At 39.8% G+C, this 21720-nt stretch overlaps 2 protein-coding genes across 8 annotated transcripts in view; both read right to left on the bottom strand.

Moving 5' to 3' along the window:
* The window catches only part of ERCC5 (ERCC excision repair 5, endonuclease), a 32665-nt gene extending 29329 nt beyond the window's left edge, over positions 1–3336 (bottom strand). The window contains exon 1 of one of the 3 annotated variants that reach the window (XM_026008881.2): positions 2888–3336. In XM_026008881.2, the coding sequence (XP_025864666.1) occupies positions 2888–2975 (88 nt within the window). In that variant the 5' untranslated portion in view covers positions 2976–3336. The remainder of the gene's footprint in view (positions 1–2887) is intronic. The other 2 variants (XM_026008880.2, XM_072760977.1) reach the window with 2 other exon arrangements.
* Positions 3337–6315: 2979 nt separating this feature from the next.
* The window catches only part of BIVM (basic, immunoglobulin-like variable motif containing), a 39558-nt gene continuing 24153 nt past the window's right edge, over positions 6316–21720 (bottom strand). For 3 of the 5 annotated variants that reach the window (XM_026008882.2, XM_026008883.2, XM_026008884.2), the window contains exons 7-10: positions 13536–13668; positions 12111–12197; positions 8993–9089; positions 6316–7982 (exon numbers count right to left, since the gene is read on the bottom strand). In XM_026008882.2, the coding sequence (XP_025864667.1) occupies positions 7689–7982; positions 8993–9089; positions 12111–12197; positions 13536–13668 (611 nt within the window). In that variant the 3' untranslated portion in view covers positions 6316–7688. The remainder of the gene's footprint in view (positions 7983–8992; positions 9090–12110; positions 12198–13535; positions 13669–21720) is intronic. The other 2 variants (XM_026008885.2, XM_072760980.1) reach the window with 1 other exon arrangement.

Genomic DNA, 21720 nt, shown 5'->3' with positions numbered 1-21720 from the left:
AGTATTTAAATAGATGTACATTACCTAATTTATAACCATAAAACAAATTAGACCCATCAACAATTAACTCAATAAACACTGTGTAACAAAGTAACTAGTGGAAAGCAAGCTATTATTCTACTCATTCCAATATTTGAGTGCTACTATGTGCTAGCATAGTGTCCCAAATTCTTGGGATAGAATAGCAAACAATAGCCCTGAACAGGGTGCCTGGGTGGCTCAATCAGTTAGGTATCTGCCTTCGGCTCAGGTCATGATCCCAGGGTCCTTGGATCGAGCCCCATGTCAGGCTCCCTGCATGGAGCCTGTTTCTCCTTCTGCCTGTGTCTCTGCCTCTCTCTCTCTCTCTCTCTCTCTCTCTCTTTCTCTGTGTGTGTGTCTCCCATGAATAAATAAATAAAATCTTAAAAAAAAAGACTTGTCTAATTTCAGTAAGTCTATAAAAAAAAAAAAGGAACAGCTGGAAAAAAATTAAATCCACAGCAAAGCCAGAAACATTTTATAGATAAGACCCAAAGGACCAATAACATTCTGAAACGAAAGGTAAATTACTTTAGTTCTATTGGTAGGTGACTTACAATTTAATACCAATTAGTATGCATAGCCTAAAGAGAGTGTAATATTTTGCTAAGACACGTAAATGCATTTTACAAATGCATTTTGTATGCTAAGATTCATAAGAAACTAAAGTTAAGCTGTTAATTGTTATTGGGCACATTTAGATTGGATAAATAAACAAGACACTCACTTATAGATGGTTTTAAAAAATGTATTTTAAGGATCCACGAGTAACTTATGAACCTAGTATGTCGTAGATAATTTCTTAACAAAAAAGACCAAAAAATGGAATATAGGTCAGATATTTTAATTCAAATTCCCATGAAAATGAAACAAAGCAAAATCAATTATAAAACAATCAAATTTCTTTTACATATATTTTTATACACATACGTATATAAATGAGATTGTAATTATAAGTGAAAGATCTTTGGGATCCCTGGGTGGCGCAGCGGTTTGGCGCCTGCCTTTGGCCCAGGGCGCGATCCTGGAGACCCGGGATCGAATCCCACGTCGGGCTCCCGGTGCATGGAGCCTGCTTCTCCCTCTGCCTGTGTCTCTGCCTCTCTCTCTCTGTGTGACTATCATAAATAAATAAAAATTAAAAAAATAAATAAATAAGTGAAAGATCTTTGACAGTCCTCTTTAAATGATTTGTTCTTTCAGAAAAACTTAATAACCTCATGAAAATCATTTCATGTCCCAAAAGAGCTCCTGGGTCATCTAAAAATAATCTAAATTCTAAATTAAATGATTTACCTTCCTTACTTTGGACAACTTCCTAAAAAATTAGAATGCTGAACTTCATGTGTCATCTTAAAGATTTTATAGATTGTTAATTCTTCATAGGGGCTGCAACATAAAATGCCTAAGTCTTTGCTGAAGTTTGAAGGGTTCCTGTCACTGAAAACTGCGCTTTCCTTCAGGTACAGGTCTATGATGAAAATCTTTAGGAAGCAGTGATTTGAAGAACCACTAGAGGGCAACAATAGCACATGTGCTTAAAAAACAACCACCAGCACCTTTCCCTTTCCCCTACGCATGGTATCCTGCATAAAAACTTTTCAGCAAGCCACAACTTGTTACAGACGTAGTTCAAGATTATTCACACTGCAGAAAATATAATCATCATCTTAACTTTAATTTGAAAATTTTCAGTGTTCCATTATGTATAAGTTGTCTCCAGGCTCAATAATGGTTCCTCTCTGTGGCTCCTTCCGCAGAATTCTTACTCATTCTTAAACTGCATTTACCACCGACAGGAATTATTTACATGATTCTCTCCTCCACCTCCCTTATGAACTCCTAGGCTCATAAGTTCCCAGGAAAGAACTGGTGTAAGGTGCCACCAGCTTCCAGAACAGAACAGCCATTCAAAAGAGGAGGACGGAAAGGAGGAGAATGCTTAACGAATAAAAAGACCAAACTTTCACGAGTATTCATATTTTGATAAAGAAGACAAACATTTGGGAAGGCGTTGGGAGATGGGGTAACTAGGTGCTGGGCATTAGGGAGGGCACATGATGAGATGAGCACTGGGCATTATACTGTATGTTGGCAAAATGAATTTAATCTTTAAAAAAATAATAAAAAAGAAAAGGAATACAGGATCACAATTTAAAAAAAAAAAAAAAAAGAAAATTAAAACGTTTAATTCCAAAGACACCAAACCAGACAGATACACAAACGACGGTCCTTTAAAGTCCTTCATAGAGACTAGGAGGAGAAAACAAAACAACCAACCAACCACTGTTTCTCTTTTGAAGCCTTCCCAGTGTTGCACAACGTCGCTTTCCTATTCCAAAACCCATAATAAAAAATAGTAAAAGTTACTTTTCAGAAAAGAAAAGAAAAAAAGGTCGAACCCCTGTCCCCACCACCCTTCTTCTAACAAGCCTAGTGGGGCAGAAGTCAGGACAGACAGTACAAGTCCCGGTGGGGAAGTCCGCCGCGTCTTCTCCATGCTCACCTCCCAGCAGGGATCCTACTTCTAAGCCTTACAACGTTCACGAAGCTCCTTCCACTTACGTGACCCCCTTATTACTCACACCAACCCTGCGTGTGGATACTACCATCGCTGCCACCTTCCAGACGAGAACGGAGGCGCACACACACCCTAGGATAAACCCCGACGACTGCGATCCTGGGTGGCCTGACCCCAAAGCCGGGAAGGGCAGACACTCGGGGAGAGAAAGGGTCATCAAGGAGGTGGACGGCACCGCCCAGGGCGCCTGGCCTCCTGCCCAGCCACCCCGCGCCCAGTGGGGAGCCCACAGCGAGGAACTGGGACCTGGCGAGAATCCCGCACCCGAGGACACGTCAAGGATACCCACGGCGAGGATCTTCCCTTCCAGGGTCTCCGGGCTGACCTGCCGCCCGGAGCACTCCAGCAGCTTCCAGAGCCCGTGGACCCCCATGAGGCTGCGGCGACAGGCGGGGCGGCAGGCTCGCAACGCTCCCACCCGGGGAAGCCCGACAACAACGCGGCCGCAGCGGTACTTCCCGGTGGCGACGCTGCCTCACAGGAGAAAGGCGGGACCAGGGAGGGGCCGGCGTCGGGAAGAGCAAGTCCTCCTCTCGCCCAAGGCTTGCCCCAAACCTACGCACTCTAAAAGGAGGAGTGGGGGGGGGGGGCGTCGGCGAGATAAGCCGCCAGAAGGGGCTCCCCCCCACACACACACACACAGCCTGTCTCCTTAAGCTAGTGCGTAAACCGACGCAAAACGGGAGCGCCCCGCTTCCGTCTAATGCAGGCTCCAGGCGGAAGTCCCGCCTCCTGGCACACGTATATTGGCTGCGCCTCTCCACCCCGGAAGCGGGGTGGCTTCCGTCGCTGTGCGTGCGTCCTGCTGTTCCCGAACCGCCTCCACGCGGGCATTGTCGCCGCTAACCCTCCCCGCGATGCGGAGTATCTGCTCGCTGACGTGACAGTTCTCCACGTGGCTCTTGCGGGTCAGTTTCTCCCCGCCCGCCGCCAGTTCTGCAAACTCTTAATACCGACTATTGTTTTACATGAGAGGCGACAACAGAAAGGGGGATGCTTGGCTGAGGTTCTTAAATCAACACGTTTTTTTTCCCGACACCCTGTAGTAGCTAGATAATAATAGGGCATCGTTTTTAACTTAACCACCTTTTAAAAGCCTTAGCCCTTGAAATATAGTTTGGTGTTTCTCCGGTGTCTAAATTTAGGATTCCATGTTCCGTAGGTCAGAAGTGACGAGAGACTTGGTCGTGAGAGTAGTTGCTGGAAAGGCGGTTGCAGGCCCAGAGTCCGATCCCCACCACGCCGCGTCCTAGTGTTCGGGCTGGTTCGGGGTTTGGCTTTTCCTCTGCAGATGGGGCATAAGATCCATCTTACAGACTGTTTTAGCTAGGAATGCAGGTGATGTATGAAGACTGCTCACCACTACCATTCAATAAGTGATGACTCATCATACACATTGGTTCTAACTTGTATAGAAACGAGGTTGAAGCTCAATGGAAAGGTTGATTTAGGGCAGCCCGGGTGGCTCAGCGGTTTGGCACCGCCTTCGGCCCGGGGCGTGGTCCTGGAGTCCCGGGATCCAGTCCCACGTCGGGCTCCCTGCATGGAGCCTGCTTTGCCCCCTATGTCTCTGCCTCTCTGTGTCTCTCACGAGTAAATAAAATCTTTTTTAAAAATTACTTTTTAGGAAAACCATTGCACAATTTTGGGGGTTTGGGGGTTTGTTTTTTGTTTTGTTTTGTTTTTTGGGGGGAGTCTTTACTCCATTTGTGGAGTCATTCCCAGAAATGATTACTGGTTGTATTTTACAGAGGTTAATATAATTGCCTGTTCAATGTTTGTTGTCCCCCTCCCCTCCACAGGAGGCTATAGACTTACTGAAGCCAAGAGCTATTTTGTTGACTGTTAGGACCCCACATACACTCCATACACTTAGCAGGTGTTCCATAAATATTGCCTGAATGACTTCTTTCAACCTCTAAAGCTGTGGGGTGTATCTTGCATCCTCCTGAAAGAGAATGTCCACAAGTCAGGCAGCCCGTGGTCCAAATCCTGCCCAAGCCACATCATAACCCTGTGTTGGTGGGCTCAGCTCTCTGTGCACCTCCAAAATTTATGTGGCAAACCCCTAAACCCCAACACCTCAGAACGTGACTGTACTTGGAGATTGGCCTTTGAAGGGTGATTAAGCTAAAATGAGACTGTGAGGGTGAACCTAACCCATTCTGACTGGTGTCCTTATGAGAGGGAATTTGGGCACACAGACACCAAGGATGTGCACACTGAGGACGAGGCCTGTGAGGACACAGCGAGAAGGTGGCCGTCCACAAGGCAAGGAGAAAGGCTCAGGTAAAACCAAACCTGTCAACCCTTGATCTCAAACTTGCAGCCTCCAGAACTGCAAAAAATACATTTCTGCTGTTTAAGCACTGCAGTCTGTGGTATGTTATGGCAGCGCTAGTAAACGGAGACACCCGATGATCCTAAGCAAATTTCTTCACCAGTGAGGGTCTGGGAGGGAAATAGTGGTGCCACCTATTTCTTAGGGTTCTGAGATCGGTGATTTTTATATGAAACACCTAGTGGGTAATAGTGATCAAATTAGTTTGTTGAGCGAATGATCGAGGGAGAAAATGCTATGGGTAAAACTGATATGCAAACTGTGATGAATCCCGGAGCAAGTTGTCTGGTACAAGGCAAGTTTGGACGTGTTTTGGCTACTGCACCAGCCTGGCCTAATGATGGGGTGTAGCACTGGGGATAGGAACAATTTCAGGATTTCATCTAAAACATTTTTTATGTCTACAAGCTGGGTAAAAACAAATAGCAACACAGGCATCTGAATATTACATGTGCTTTTAAAACCAGAGCAACATTGCTTGAATACAAAATATTCTTTTGAGGGAACAGTCACAAGGGGTGTGTATTTGACTTACCTAAGGAGTTCTCAAGATTCTGAGCAGTAATACACACTTTTGGAGTAATAATAGCAAGCACTGTCTGCAAAGCACTCTTCTAAACACTGTACATGCATTCACTTATTCTTCAGAACAATTTATAAAATAGATGCCATTATCCCCAACCAATGCGGAAATAAGCACAGAAACATTAATCTTAACTTGCACGTAGTGATGCAAAGCTAGTGAGCATGGAACCAGTATTTGAAACTTCAGTGCTTCTATGGAGATTCCTAAGAAGCACTGACCAAGAAATCAAATGTGACAGGAATGTTACTCATCTTGAAAGAGAAGTGCACAGTGACTTGCACATAGTTTTGGGGGAATTAGTCTCTATAAACCTCAATGTGCTCTTAATAACTGCCGAACTTATATATCAAGTTATTAAGTAATCCTATATATCAAAACTTTTATAAAAATTGTTTATGGCCAATAGGTAATTCATATAAACTCATCCTCTTTCTTAGGTGTCACTGTATTCTTAATGTTGCATTGGTCTCCTTTCCTCTTGGTTCTATCTGTCTCTTCTCTGAAATGTGTCATTGAACTCAAACTGCTGATATTCAACCATGTTTGACCTACAAAAGTGACAACTTTGTTTAGGTCAAGCCCATATAACTAAATGTTCTATTTCCTATTTTGACGTCTTACAGGAATCTAAAACTATAGTCATAATTTATATCGTTCCACTGATTATAAAAGTCTGATACAAGAAAGTTTCTTCTAACACACTACTTAGGCACAATTGTCACAAACTTCCAACAGAATTCCAAGGGCACTCCCCACCTAAAACAAAGGTTCAAAGCATTCACACTGTTAAAAGTAGAAAACAAAACTTTATTTGATGAAAACTTCTTAAAAGTTCCAGTGTGAAGTAACAAAATCAACAACCTACAAATCTCCTCATTCCTTTGCATTTCACGCAAAATATTCTCTTCAGAAAAATGACCCTTTTGTAATATATATCCCTGTCTGTAGGCTAGGCATGTCTGAGTGGATAAATGGATATAAAATTCAAAAGAGAAGAAAATGAAAATATCCTAAAAATAAAAATCTGAACCCTCTTCCTTGAGGTGTATTGCAGTATGGTTACCAACACATTCAGCACCTTGTAATAATCAAGTTACTGATGTGAGCATGGAACAGCCCCTGAAATGAAAGAACAAGTCACAGGTTGGCAGCAGAATAAAAATTGACATCAACTAGAGAGGAGCTCAAATACATGAAATCCACACTTTCTGAACTATTTAACACTCACTTCAAACAGCTAATTGCACAGGTTTACAAAAGAAGCAGCTCAGAGTTGGGAATATGGATATTTGCCCTCTGAGTGACATAGCATTCCTAATGCCTCTTTAATGCTGTTCACAATATAGACTCCACACTGAGGGACCAATCAAATATCAGAAGATTTCATTTCACAGATTACCTTGGATGTAGAAACTTTGGATCCCACTTGTTCTTTTATTGTATCCCAAAACAAGGTTCATTGTACACAGAAATCTTTCAAGACCTGAAGATCTTGCCAATATTGGATAGTAAGATACCAAGTCAAAAAAGTCAAGAATATCCTGAATCAATGCACCAATAGAAAAGATGAGTTTCTTGAGTCTTCTCTTTTGCCTCTTTACTGAGGATCCTGAGAAAGCCAGGAAACAAATGAGGCAGGCAAGATACTGCTTACAAGAAAAAGAATTCTAGAGTCCCTAAATAATTTTAAATGAGCTTTAACCATCAGAGAAAACTAGAAATCAACAACCCTAATTTTGTTTAAAAAGGTAGATGGTGCCTTATATTTTGAGTTTAGCAATAAAACTATCTGCAAAAAATGCCTGGTGATTAAGTCATAAGAAATAATTTCATGCTTAAGTATTGCAAATCATGATGTTATTAAGTGAATTTGTGTTTGATTTGTTTATATGCAATTTATTGGATTTTGTGAAATTATCCATAATGTTTTCATACCTTAACTTTAAAAGGACAGTAATCTGTGCTTATCTGCTTATTTATCTGAAATCACCCATCATAATCATACACAAGCTTATTTACTGGAGAACTACAAGGCTATGTTTTGTACCACAAGATCTGTTCTATTTAGTGTAGGCTTAATAAAATCTTCTACTGTCTTAATGCAGTCTTGTGTAGAACCAGTTGTGTGTATAACACAAGATGTTCGGTATCCAACGTGGTCAGTCATTCCCATCATAATCACTGTAACCCTGGTAGCCACTGTTCCTTCTCTCATGGATACTGGACATCTTTTTCCATGCCGAGTCCTGATGGAAACTAGCACTGAAAGACCGGCCCAGACGCCCATGCTGCTTCTTGGATATATTATCTTCACTCTCAGATTTAGCAATTCCCTGGGCATGTGTTGGAGGTTGTGATTCTCGTCTAATGCTTCCAAATGGAAAGTTCCAAAGGCCAAATCTTTGCCAATTAAGTCTCTGGAAGGCAATGATGCAATGCAAATTTCCCCCAACCTGAGAAGAAAAGAAGCTGGGTTAAGAAAATAAAAGGAATTATGCTAATTATGTGGGTTCCTATGAATTCCCTTATTTTTCCCTTTTACCTGCCTCAAAACAGACATCATCAGATCACCTTATCCTGCATCTTTCTAGACTAGCTGCCTTTACAAAAATATAACAATGCCTACAGGAACCAAAACACTCCCCCTCACTGTACACCTCCCCACAAGTCACACACACTGTAACCTCCCCATTTGCCTAATCCAAACTCCCAAGGTCTGTGGCACCTGGGTGATCAATCGTCAAGTGACCAACTCTTGATCTGTGAGATCAAGCCCTACCATCCAGCTCTGCACTCAGTACAGTTTACTTGGGATTCTCTCTCTCTCTGTCTCTCCCCCTCTGCCCCTCACCCACTCTCTCACACTTGTTTGGTTCACTCTCTCTCAAATAAATAAAATCATCAAACACCAAAATCATTCCTCTTCCTATCTCTTATACATTCTCAGTGTTAGTAGATCATATCAGTGGGAGGTCAACACAATCCACAGAATCTACCATTCCCTGAGAACCTCTCCCAGCTGCCTTCTTTACACATGGCTCTGCTTTATGGCCACAATTCATTTGCCTCAGGAATGAACACCTGACCCAAGCTGGGCCAAAGCTCTGAAACTGGACCAGACACAGGCCAGTCTCAGTCTAGACTGCTCATCTGAAAGGGAGATATAAGTTGAAGTTCCTGATCTTCAGGAAACAATCTGGCAGACAACTCCCAAAAGAATCAAACAGATTAGCAACTTGGCCCCTGCTAACATTCTTTGAGGTGATACCTATCCCTTACAAATCCAGGCTATCATCTTTCCCTTTTCATTCTAAAGATAGCCCTATGTCCTGAAAGTAATTTTCACTTCTCTATCTAAGATACTCTGAACTGGATATCTATTATTTACAACCTAAAGAGTGCTGAGTCAAAGACTGCATTTGGGCTGGTCGGGAAATATCTTCAAATCCTATTGTGTTCTTACCTTCTTTGTTTTTCGATACTGCAGCCCCCTCTCCAAATGTCGGATATCTAGATACTCTGGGTTTTGAGTGTTGAGATCAGTAACAATATCTGCCCACCTATAGTGGAAAAGGAAGGATAAAGAACACTTTTCTTTAAGTATAAGATGCCATTGTCATGGAATTTTTTAAATATTTTATTTATTTATGTGAGAGAGCACATAAGAGAACGGAGAAGCAGAAGAAGAGGGACAGATTGTGCTGATGCAGAGCCCAATGCAAGGCTCGATCTCATGACCCCAAGACTACAATCTAAGCTGAAATCAAGAGTTGGATGCTCAGACACCCTTGTAGCCCCCTAGACACCCTTGTAATGGAACTTTTCACATGAGCAACTTGCTACAATATTACCATGACAGTAATTTTCTTATATCAAGATTGTTCCACCTACTAAGCTTTAATTCTTTTTTTTTAAGATTTATTTATTTATTCATGAGAGACGCAGCCAGAGAGAGTGGCAGAGACATAGGCATAGTGAGAAGCTGGCTCCTCGCAGGGAGCCCAATGCGGGACTCGATCCTGAATCCCAGGATCACGACCCGAGCCGAAGGCAGGCGCCCAACCGCTGCGCCACCCAGGCATCCCTAATTCTTTTTTTATGACAAGTCAGTTTAACCAGCTATTGCCAAGATTCTCAGTTTTAAAATGCTTACTTTCACAATGAAATACATACCTATCAACCTGTTACATGAAATCTTGCAGGCTAGAATAGAAACAGTCCATATTTCCCTTTTAAGTAAAGTCGTTTTCAAAACATTTAAACGTTATATGAGGGTGCCTGAGTGTCTCGGTCTGTTGGGTGTTGACTCTTGGTTTCAGCTCAGCTCATGATCTCCTGGTTGGGAGATGGAGCCCCACCTCCCGTTCCAGCTCCACATTCAGCTCAGTGGGAAATCTGCTTCCCATCTCCCATCTCCCTCTACTCCTCCCTCCCACTCATGCACACTTTCTCTCTCTCTCAAATGAATAAATAAATCTTTTTTAAAAAAAAGGTAATGTCCATTTATTCACAGACAACATGATTGATTATATATAAAATACAAAGTAATTACAAATTACTCTGTATTATAAAACTATTACTGGAATTAATAAGTGAGTTTGATAAAGATGCAGTATTCAAGGCCTATATAGATAAATTGTATTTTTGTACACTACCAGGAAATAATTAGGAAAGGAAATGTTTTAATATTTAAAAACATTTTAAAGGAAGTGTATACTTCCAGTTATAAGACAAATAAGTAGGGATATAATGTACAATATGGGGACTGTGGGAAACACTACTATATGATATATAAGGAAGTCAGTAAGAGAGTAGATCCTAAGAGTTCCCATCACAAGGAGGACTTTTTGTTAACTAAATCTACTGTGGTCATCATTTTACAATATATGTAAATCAAACCATCATGCTGTATACCACTAACTTATATAGTGATATGTGCTAGTTATTTGTCAATAAAACTAGAAAATAGATACTTTTTTAAAATACTTTTTTAAAAAAAATCAATTCTTAATACCATTAAAACACTTAGGAATCCATATAACATGGTGACTATAGTTAATAATACTGTATCGTATACTTGAAATTTGCTGAGAGTAGATCTTAAGTGGTCTCACCAACACACAGAAAAGGTAACTATGTGAGCTAATGGATATGTTAATTAACACCGATGGTAGTAATCATTTCACAAAATATATATCAAGCCAGCAGCACATTGCACACTTCAAATATATACAGTTGTATTTGTACATTATACCTCAATAAGCCTGGGGAAATAAAATTAAGTAAAAAAAAAAAAACATCAAATATTGGTGAAGATATGAAGGAAGAACAACTGGACTTTCCATACATTGCTGGTTCAGGAGCAGCTGAGTCGCTCAGTGGTTGAGCATCTGCCTTTGGCTCAGGTCATGATCTCAGGGTCCTGGGATTGAGTCTTGCACCAGGCTGCCTGCAGGGAGCCTGTTTCTCCCTCTGCGTATGTCTCTGCCTTTCTCTCTGTGTCTCTCATGAATAAGTAAATAAAATCTTTTTAAAAAAATTGCTGCTGGGAGTGTAAAATGGTACAACCTCACTAGAGAATGTTCTCCCAGTTTCTTAAATACACATCTATAACCAGCAATTCCATTCCTAAATATCTGTCCAAGAGAAACAAAACATAAAAACATGTCCTCAAAAAACCTGTACAAGAAAATATGGCATATCCATACAGCAGAAAAGTATTTGGCCATATAAACAGATGAAGTTCTAGTCCATGTTACACCACAGATGAACATTGAAAACATTATTCTAAGTGAAAAATGACAGATACAAAGGCCACAAATTTTATGATTCCATTTATATAAAATGTCCATTTTAGGCAAATGCACAGAGATAGAAAGTAGATCGGCATTGCCAGGGGCTGGGGGAGAGGACTGGGAAGTGATTGCTAACAGGTATGGGGTTTCTCTTGGGAGTGATGAAAATGTCCTGGAATTAGGTAATGGTGACTAATGTTCAACTCTACACTAAAATCCATTGAATTGTACATTTTTAAAGGGTGCACTTTTATGATATGTGAATTTTATTTCAAAGAAGTTGTTACTTAAAAAAGTTTTAAAGACATGAACATTAATGTTCCTAACAGCTTTACCCAGAGTACACCAAACTCAAGACAATCCAAATGGTCATCAAACAGGAAAATGGATAACAAATTGTGGTATACTTATAATACTTAATATCACTCAGCAATAAGAAAAGAAGCATGACATGCATGACACTGTGGATAAATTTCACAGGATCACTTAACTGATAGAAGCCTGACAAGAAAGAATATTGTAGGACTCCATATACATGAATTTCAAGAACATGCAAAGCAATTCCACAGTATTAGAACAGAGGTTGTCTATGGAGACTGACAGGAAAAGAGAATGAGGGTACTTTCAATGCAATGAAAAATGAAAATCTTCCATATCTTGATCTGGGTGGTGGTTACACAGGTGTATTCATTTACCAAAATCCACCTAATTATGCAATTAAGATCTGTGCATTTCATTATATATAAATCTTACCTAAATTAAAGAGAAGAAGAGAAATTAACATACTTTTTACAGTGAATAGCAGGATGTTTTCTACTTGATTCTCCAATTAAGATCCAATATTCTACTTCTTGTGGTAAGAGGGGACCCCTGCTAAATATAAAATATAGCAAGCTTAATAAAGGCCATTCACTCCTTTGATAATATTGCTTCAACTAGGTTAATAAAATATATACTAAAGTTTATTTAAATATGACATTCATTAATGCTAGAATAGATATTATGTTTAGGCTTGAAGAAATTTCTTAAGGCCATTAAAGAGAAAGCATAAATTAAACTTAGGTCTTGACCTCTATTATAAAATATAGGACAAAAAAAAAAAGAAAAGAAATATACCACCTCTTAGCATCTAAAAGAAGAAAAAAAATCCTAGAATACTACCAGCATTCTCCCAACTACTCCTCTCCTTTCACTGTGTATTTAAAAAGTTTCAAAAGGCATAATAAGAAAAAAAAACCTAAAGTATACCAATGCCCTCATCTCATCTCCAGAAACTAATTCAAGTAAGTCTGGAGTAGAGCACAGGGAGGGATTTGCCCAGTTGTAAAGGCATCTCAGGTGATTCTTAGGTACAGGCAAAGGTGGGAGAACTCTCCCCTAATGAGTACAAAGTAGGAGTACCTATTTTTTCACATTTCATATTTGATAGATATCTGGAGTAAGGTGAAGGTGCAGGATGAAACCATAGGAGAAACAACATGCCTCACCTCCAGAGAGATGAATAAAACATTTCAGGGTTTGGAGAAATCAAGTCGTTTCCCTCTTCCTCCCCATTCACAAAAACACAATGTCCAGCTTCCTGGTTCTCCCAGGTTTCAGGATCCTGTCCCAGAATGCCCAGCCCCACAATGCCTTGAGAGGGACTCATGCTACATAGCCTCCAGCCCCAAAGAACCCATCCTACCCCCAGATGACCAACCCGTGCTCTCCCTGCCTGACCCTCAGGTTTCATGGAAAGAGAGCAATGCTACCCCTACCTCCTCCTTTAGCAAAGGGGGAACACTGGTAAATTCCACATTTTTCACCATGAGAAAAGATGCTTCTTACTGTATTCATTTGGGACAATTTTTTGCTACAAGATTCCATAATTCATTTTCCGTGTGGGACAATGGATGAAAACACCATGACATAATACGTGAAGTCCTTTGCAACCATTTTATAATATATATAAAAGTGATTTTTCAAACATCTTTCTCTTCATGAGTCTGAAGTACCCAAGTGGATAATACCAAATGCAATTCCACAAAAGAGTTAGCTAAAATACTTAAAGAATAGTCGAACTTTAAAAATAGAAAAAGAATAGTCTAACTAGAAGTAAAGAGAGCAAATAACCAAGTGTTCCAATTTGTGAGCAACTAAATATTTCTTAAATGCCTTAAATGCCACACATTTTCTTGGTGAATTATCCACATAAAATATGGAAATACCTACCTGAATGCTTTATTAGCTTTAACAGGGGTTGCTTCAAATCCAATTGGACAAAAATAATGATTTTGGCAATGATAGATATAAGCCAGTGATTCATCTTTCAATCCATGAGTTAACTTCGACAACGCCCCTGAAGCTAAACAAAAGCAAAAGCAAACAAACTGAGGGACCCTGAAGCACTGTCGATGCTTTATACACACACTCAAATTGCTGAAGAAAAATCAGAAATATAGATACAAAAAATATTAACAAATTTACTTTCAGTTTTACCCTTTCAACTGAAATTCAGATAAACTGAATAGCAAACTAAAGACCTGAACTATATCCTTGCTTATCAAAACCTTCTAATAGCACATACTTACCTACAAAATTTGATTACCACATAAAATCTAATACCCAAACAATGGTCTCAACTTTTCTGGTTGTGCACATCTGTCACTGGAAGTTTCTGAATAGGCATGCTCAATAGAAGCATTTTTGTTTATAGACTATGTATACCACTAACATGCTACTAATACGACTTTATAAGAGATATACAAAAGGTAGAAATTTTTAATTTGTAATTTCCAATATGTCCTTCCCATTCCATGGTGGTCATCTCGCATAGCTCCAGCAGTATGTACGTCCCCAATCTGAAGAGCGCTGATGTTGATGGGTAAATATAAACTCCAGATAATACAAACCCCCAAAGAGCAAACATTTCCCCACTAACACACACTTTACTCTTTCTACAAAAGTTACCCAGGCTAGAGGGAGAGCTTTCATAAGCCAAGTGATGAGACAAGAACATCTCTCAGACAGGCTGACCATACCACAGAATCCTCTTATAACCATTCTTCCTTTTATATTTCCCACAGCTATATTAGTTGTGAAGTAATTTCAAAAGTATTACCCTACGCAATGTTTTTTTTTACCAACACTCAATACTTAAAGCCATTAACTGAGGTTTCATTAACTTGCATCTCCGGGAAGAAACTAAATTATGCATGAACAAATAGCCCATTCAAACTGGAAATCCTAAAAATAGGGAAGCAGATGAAAGCTGGCAATTTATGGTTTCCCCAAGTGACTTTTTGGCCACTGACATAGCTAAAGACCACTCAGAACAGCAGGTCAAGGGCTGTAGCAAAGCTAACACAGCAACATGCCACCCCACCCCTCCAGCCACACACAGTTTGTGAGCTGCCTGGGGGTAATAACATTTCAGGCTTCATTTTCTTCTCCAAGGCTTCATCTAGGTCTTTCCCATAGATTTTTACTTCACGGCCTACCAGCAGGGCATATCTACATGATGAGGTGATCTTTTCCACTAACATTTCTATAGCATAATGACAAATGATAAATAAATCTTTCTGCAGCTTTTGGTTGCTTCCCCTGGCAATTTAAAAACTAACATCCAAGGGCAGCTCTAAATGAATGCCCATCAGAATTAAAATTCTGAAGAGGGTCATTATGTCACTACCGTAGTTGATTCCAGGATCATGAGCAAATGTCAATGTATGCACATGGACTCCTAACAAATTCAAAAATTACAGAAGATGGTTATACATATAACTGGTTGAGAAAAAACTCTTAAACTCTCTTTTTAAAATTGAGAAAATGTCAAATAGGAAGTTTTTCCAAATAATTAAAACTTCCCAACTAAAATTTTTAATAAATAACTAAAATAAAAGGAATTTTTATTATAGCTTTTTTTAAAAAAAGATTTTATTTATTTATTCATGAGAGAGAGAGAGAGAGAGAGAGGGCCAGAGACACAGGCAGAGGGAGAAGCAGGCTCCATGCAGGGAGCCTGATGTGGGACTGGATCCTGGGTCTCCAGGATCACGCCCTGGGCTGAAGGCGGCGCTAAACCGCTGAGCCACCTGGGCTGCCCTTGTTATAGCTTTTTAATGAATATCTAAGTATTTGACCATTTCCTTCTTTAAAGTCAAATATAATACAAAACATCTGACTTCATTTGTGTGTGAAGAGTAATGACTCTAATGTCCTGAAGCAAATGAGATAAAGTAAGAAAATTTGCTCTCATCAATCTTTACATCTTTTTTGTCTGCCACATTCTGACCACGTCCTCATTTTTTAGAAGACATGAGATGTTTGGGTGTTGTTGTTTTTCTATAGAGTAATAATTATGGGCTTAGTGCTAGGCATGGATGTTTCTGCTCCTTACTTCAAGATTCTGATTAATTGGATTAGGGATTAGCAAATTTTTTCTTAAGGGGCCAGAGAGTAAATATTGGAGGTTTGTGGGTCATGAGCGTTCCTCATACTAGTCATCTCTGACATTGTAGCATAGAAGTAGCCGTAGGCAATGTGTAAGCAAACGGTTATGGCTGTGTTCCAACCAAACTTTATTTATAAAAAGGACAGTAGTTTAATGACCTCTTATTTAGATCAATAATTTTCAAACTTTTTTTGGACATAACCCTTCTGCAAGGAAAGCTGACATGGCAGGCTAGTACATAAGAGGGCTAAAAGCACAGTGTCTGTGGCCAAAAAGGAGGTAGAGAATCTAGATGCCCTGTCCTCTCCCCTCTCAGCACAAAGGCATTGTCATAGAATTCCCATGGATCCACTAAGCGCAATTTGCAAATCACTGAATTTCCTATGAACTGAAGACACAGCTCTTGAGAAAGAGGTTGGATAACATCTCTTTAGAAAGACTACAGCAATAGTTCTCAAGCTTGACACATGGAGCTTGTTAAACAACTGATTGCTGGTACCCAACCCCAGAAGTTTGACTCAGTATGTCTAGAGTGGGGACTAAGAATCTGCATGTCTAACAAGTTAGCGGGTGGTGCTGATATTGGTCCAACAATCACATTTTGAGACTTGGTCTAGAGTTAAAGGAAAATTTCATTCAACTCAATCCAGTAAGCAATTCGTGAGCACCTACTAACTCACAAGAAGCAAGTAATGCACAAGACATTAACCTGCCCTCACAGGGAAGATAAAACAAGTGACTTTCATGGAGTAAGACAATGCCACAGAAAAGGGATATAATTCAAAGGAGGAAGAACACATCAGGTTTGAAGAATCAAGAAGGGCAGCATTCAAGACAGACTTTAATGAAGTGTTAGGATTGCAACAATCCAAACAGAGGAAAGGCCATGAGGAGAAAACAAAATCATAGCAGGGCAGGGATATAATTAGGGAGCAGCAAGTGCTCTAGTTTAGAATACACAGTATGATAGCATAGCAAGTCCTACCGTAGGGCACCCCCAGAACTGCAGGAAGGTCAGAAAAAGATCACCCTCTGAAATAAAAGACAGTAAATACAGTATTTAATACATTAAGGTAGTCATCCAGGGAAGTACTTCCAGTCAGGAGAAGATACAGAAATGTGTTACTGATGGAAACTAAATTCAGCACAATATTCAGCCTCAACCAGAGTATTTCTAAAAAATCTGAAACCTACATGACAAAGCAACCATTTCCAACTGCAGAGCCTGATCTGCATGGCACACAGGAAGAAGAGAACTACTAGAATCAGTTGGCCTGCTATACGGTGAGGAGGAGCATGATTCCTGAGTGGCCAACAAGAGAATTGTGGTCCCATTGGTTAGATGTTTCTCACTCTAAGTTAATATATAAACATTCTGGTATTCTTTGAGCTTGCCTAGTGTGAGTTTGTTCTATAGAACCTGATCATCTATAGGAGAACTCTAGAAGAAGTTATCAAAATGTATTTTACATCTTCGAAGACAAGAACCTGATTCTTTAATCCAGAAATGTAACATCATCCTGCAAGGCTCTTCCTCCCTTGACATCTTTTAAATATAACTGGTACATGTAGGACAGCAGTGAAAGGACAATCTGCACCAGCTTTGAATGATGCTAAGGATTTTATACTTTAAGCAAGCAATAGAGAGCTCCTAAAGCAGAAGGATCTATTACCACTGCACTTTGAAAAGTGCCATAGTGTCAAATAAGAATTGGGGAAACCAGTGGGTGAGGAAAACAGAATATTAATGCATAGTCCACGAGACGAGCTAAGTCACTGTGGTAAGCTGAAAGCAGCAGCCACAGTGAGAGTGTATATGAGTCACAAAGAGATAGGGTAGAAGTAGCTAATCTTGGTTAAGCAAAACTAATGAGTTAAAATATATACTAGAATTAAAATGAAAGACATGGGGCAGCCCCAGTGCCTCAGTGGTTTAGCGCCACCTTCTGCCCAGGGCAGGATCCTGGAGACCCGGGATCGAGTCCCACGTCAGGCTCCCTGCATGGAGCCTGCTTCTCCCTCTGCCTGTGTCTCTGCCTCTCTCTCTGTCTCTCATGAATAAAAAAATAAAATCTTAAAAAAATAATAAAATAAAATAAAATAAAATAAAATAAAATAAAATAAAATAAAATAAAATGAAATGAAAGACATGAACATTAGTATAATTGTTAGGCTAGCTGATTAGAAAAAAATTAATTGGGTGTCTAGGTGTCTCAGTCGGTTAGGCTTCTGCCTTTGGCTCAAGTCATGATCTCAGAGTCCTGGGATCAAGCCCCACTTTGGGCTCCCTGCTCAGTGGGGAGCCTGTTTCTCCCTCTCACTCTGCTCCTCTACTCACTCATGCTCTCCCTTTCTCTCTCTCTCTCTCTCTCAATCTCACGTAAATGAATGAAATCTTTAAAAATAAATAAATAAAATTAAACTAGGGGCACCTGGGTGGTTCAGTCAGGTAAGTGTCAACTTTGGCTCAGGTCATGATTCCAGGGCCCTGGGATTGAGCCCCACATCTGGCTCCCTGAGAAGTCTGCTTGTCTCTCTCCCATTGCCCCTCCCTACCCCACCCCCATCACTGGTACACTCTCTCTCTGTCCCAAATAAATACATAAACTCTTGAAAAAAATAAAAAAATAATAATCTAGACTTCCCTGGCACAAATGTTGGTAGCTAAGTGAGGTTTTTAAGTCACCTGAATAATAATAGTAATAGAATAACAATAAATGAACCAATAGTTTGAACTAGTTGCTGACAACTTACTGAAAAACTTTTATTAGGAGTAATTACATCTCTGAAAAAATACTTCTACTTACACGAACAGTTAATCTGTTATTTTCATCAAAATCCCTGTAATTTTGTTTTTATTCCATGAGTGAGCTTGGTTTCCATTTACTGAGGGACCACCGGAAATGGTCCTGTCAACAAGCACTGGGGAGTTACCAAGTCAAAGAAGCCTGGTACCCAAGAAAACAGGCCTAATATTTCTTTAAAAATAATTTAAACAAAAAGAGAATAGACATTTCAAAGTGTTTTGAAGTGTTTGTTTTGTTCACTTGAGAACAGCAACAAGTGACAATGGTTTTCACTACTGAATATCCCAGAAACAAATGAGAAAAGCCTATTTCTCAACTCTTTCTTCCACAAAGAGGGAAAACAGAAAGGTCTTTCACTTGACGCATGTACCTCCCTTCCCTCTGAACACAGCCAGAAGTTCTAGGGCAGCCTGTGAGAGGTCATGGGGCACCATATATGGACTCAAAGGGCTAGTGAAGGCTGTCCCTATGGTCAAGGAGTTGGACAGAAACATTGAAAAGATGAAATGTGGGGCACCTGGGTGGCTCAGTCAGTTAAGCATCTGCCTTCGGCTAGAGTCATGATCCCAGGGTCCTGGAATCAAGCCCTGCATCAGGTTCCCTGCTCCAAAGAGAGTCTGCTTCTCCCTTTCTCTTTCTCTCTAGCTTTTGCCCTGCTCATACTTGCTCTCTCTCAAATAAATAAATAAAATCTTAAAAAAAAAAAAAAAGATGAAATGTAAAGCCAAATGCCAGACAACAGATGCAAATAATCCGTCCTGTAGGAATAAAGAGGAACTGGCCCCTAATGTGGCAAGGAGAGCTTCAGTGATAGAGCAGGGTTGGCACATGACAACATTATTGAGGAAGAAGACATGAAAATTCCAAGGCGGCAAGCAGATCAATTATCCTTCAGGAAATACACACAGAAAAAGACATGGTCAGGAGTTAAGTATTGTACTAGAGAAAATGAAAACAGAAAGAAACCTGGGAAAATATATTATTAAAATTCATTTGGAGAAATGGCAGGAACCCTGCTCCCCCTGCCAAGAAAAGAGGGTTGGGGCAGGAGAATAGGTGAATAGGTAGTTCATTCCATTCCTCAGTAAAAAAATACCTGGTGTATATTGGAGGAAGTTTGAACATATGGACAAAAAAAGTGCATAGTGCCCTGCACCACAGATTATTAGGAGCACTGGTGAATCTACACATCAAATCATTAAGTTAAAAAAGTCATAAAGGACTCAAGAGGTACTAGTCTATTAAGAAATAAAATAAATAAAATACAAACCCTCAAAAGATTTGCAAATGACAGTTTTCTAATAAAAGTAGGGCATAACATCTTGAAGTTAGACAGGATGTTGAACAAAATTTGTTTAAAATTCCAGAACAGTGGTTCCTAAATCAACTGTCTCCAGGGCCCTATCAGTATTTTCTTACATTCCATTAATAAGTAACTACATTTTCTTACTTTGAGAATTCAATTAAACTGATTTTCTTTGATACCATATTCTTTCTGATATCATATTTTCTTTCATATTACAATTTCTCTGAGTCTTTATGATTCCTCTGATTTCCTTTCATTTTACTGACCTTCTCCACATAGGTCCTCCCCTCTATCTAGATGCTGCTGATATTAATGCAACAAAAGCCCATGAACTTCTCTGATGAAATCCTCTTCTGACTGGTAGGCAATGAGATAAGCAAGTACTCATGAGTTTTAAGTTGGTGTCTCTCAGGGCCCTACTCATAATGCAGTCTTGAGACAGTATCCTGAGAACTGTTACAGTACTTTTCCACTGTCTCTGACACATACATGTGATATCCTCTCCATTGATTTTTTTTTAAGATCAATTTATTTATTCATGAGAGACACAGAGAGAGACAGAGAGGCAGAGACACAGGCAGAGGGAGAAGCAGGGTCCATGCAGGAAGCCCAATGTGGGACTCAATCCCAGGACTCCGGGATCATGCCCTGAGCCAAAGGCAGATGCTCAACCACTGAGCTACCCAGGCATCCCCTTTCCATTGATTATTGCATTATTTATAGAAAAGGTCTACCAATTGCTGCTCTCGGTTAATGATCCTCAGTGTGGACACATCCAAGTGGTTACACAAGACCTCTTGGGGCACAGAAGTAAAATATTAGATCATTTACTGATGTTTATTGTCATACTAAAGCAAATTAGGCTTTACTAATATTTATTCTATGGATTGAGCATGCATGTCACAAAAGGTCACATGTCACACGTGTGCAGTCCCCAGAGAAGGGATGGAGTCCCACAGTGGAGGTGCTGGCTCATATCACTAATTACTGTGCTGCAACACCCTTGCTCATTCACTTGCCTCCAGCAAACTTCTGTCTCCAGTGTAAATTTTAGAAGACCTTTAATGAATAAAATCATTATTATACTTTGTCATAACTGGAGAATGTTTAAATCTTTTGGGCCAGAAAAAAGATTCGGCTTATCTTGTTAAAGTAAATGTGAATATCTTAAAATAAAGGTCTCATAAAACACAGAGCCAAATTATCCATTTACTTTCACAAAAAGTATCACAAACCCATGGACATGGTGATACCATTCCAGTAATACTGATACCATTAACAGTCATCCTGGCAGATATTTTTTTAAAAAGAAAAATATGGGATGTCTGGGTGGCTCAGCAGTTGAGCATCTGCCTTCGGCTCAAGGTGTGATCCCAGAGTTCCGGGATGGAGTCCTACACATCAGACTCCCTGTGGGGAGCCTGCTTCTCCCTCTGCCTATGTCTCTGCTTTCTCTCTGTGTCTCTCATGAATAAATACATAAAATCTTTTAAATAAATAAATAAATAAATAAATAAATAAATAAATAAATAAATAAGTAAATAAGAAAAATATGCAGCAATTTAAAAATCAAACAAAATCCCTGAGCTAAGGAGAGATAGAACATTTAGGGGAAAAATGTTTAGTAATGTTTCTATCAATATATAATTTTGTTGCTGAAAATAACATGTTAATTACAAAAAGAAATTTAACTATTTAATAGCTCTAAAATGCAGTAGGATGGTTAAAAGAAGACAACACCAGAACCCACAGAACAACAAGTGGTTAGGTTTGAGATCTGAAGTTAGGCAGACCACGTTTGACACCTAAATCTACCACCCAACTAGCTGTGCAACCCCTGTTGAGTTTATT

This window comes from Vulpes vulpes, chromosome 6, assembly GCF_048418805.1.
Source record: "Vulpes vulpes isolate BD-2025 chromosome 6, VulVul3, whole genome shotgun sequence".
Lineage (NCBI taxonomy): Eukaryota > Metazoa > Chordata > Mammalia > Carnivora > Canidae > Vulpes > Vulpes vulpes.
Note: the sequence above shows the minus strand (reverse complement) of the source record. Positions and strands in the feature narration are given on the sequence as shown.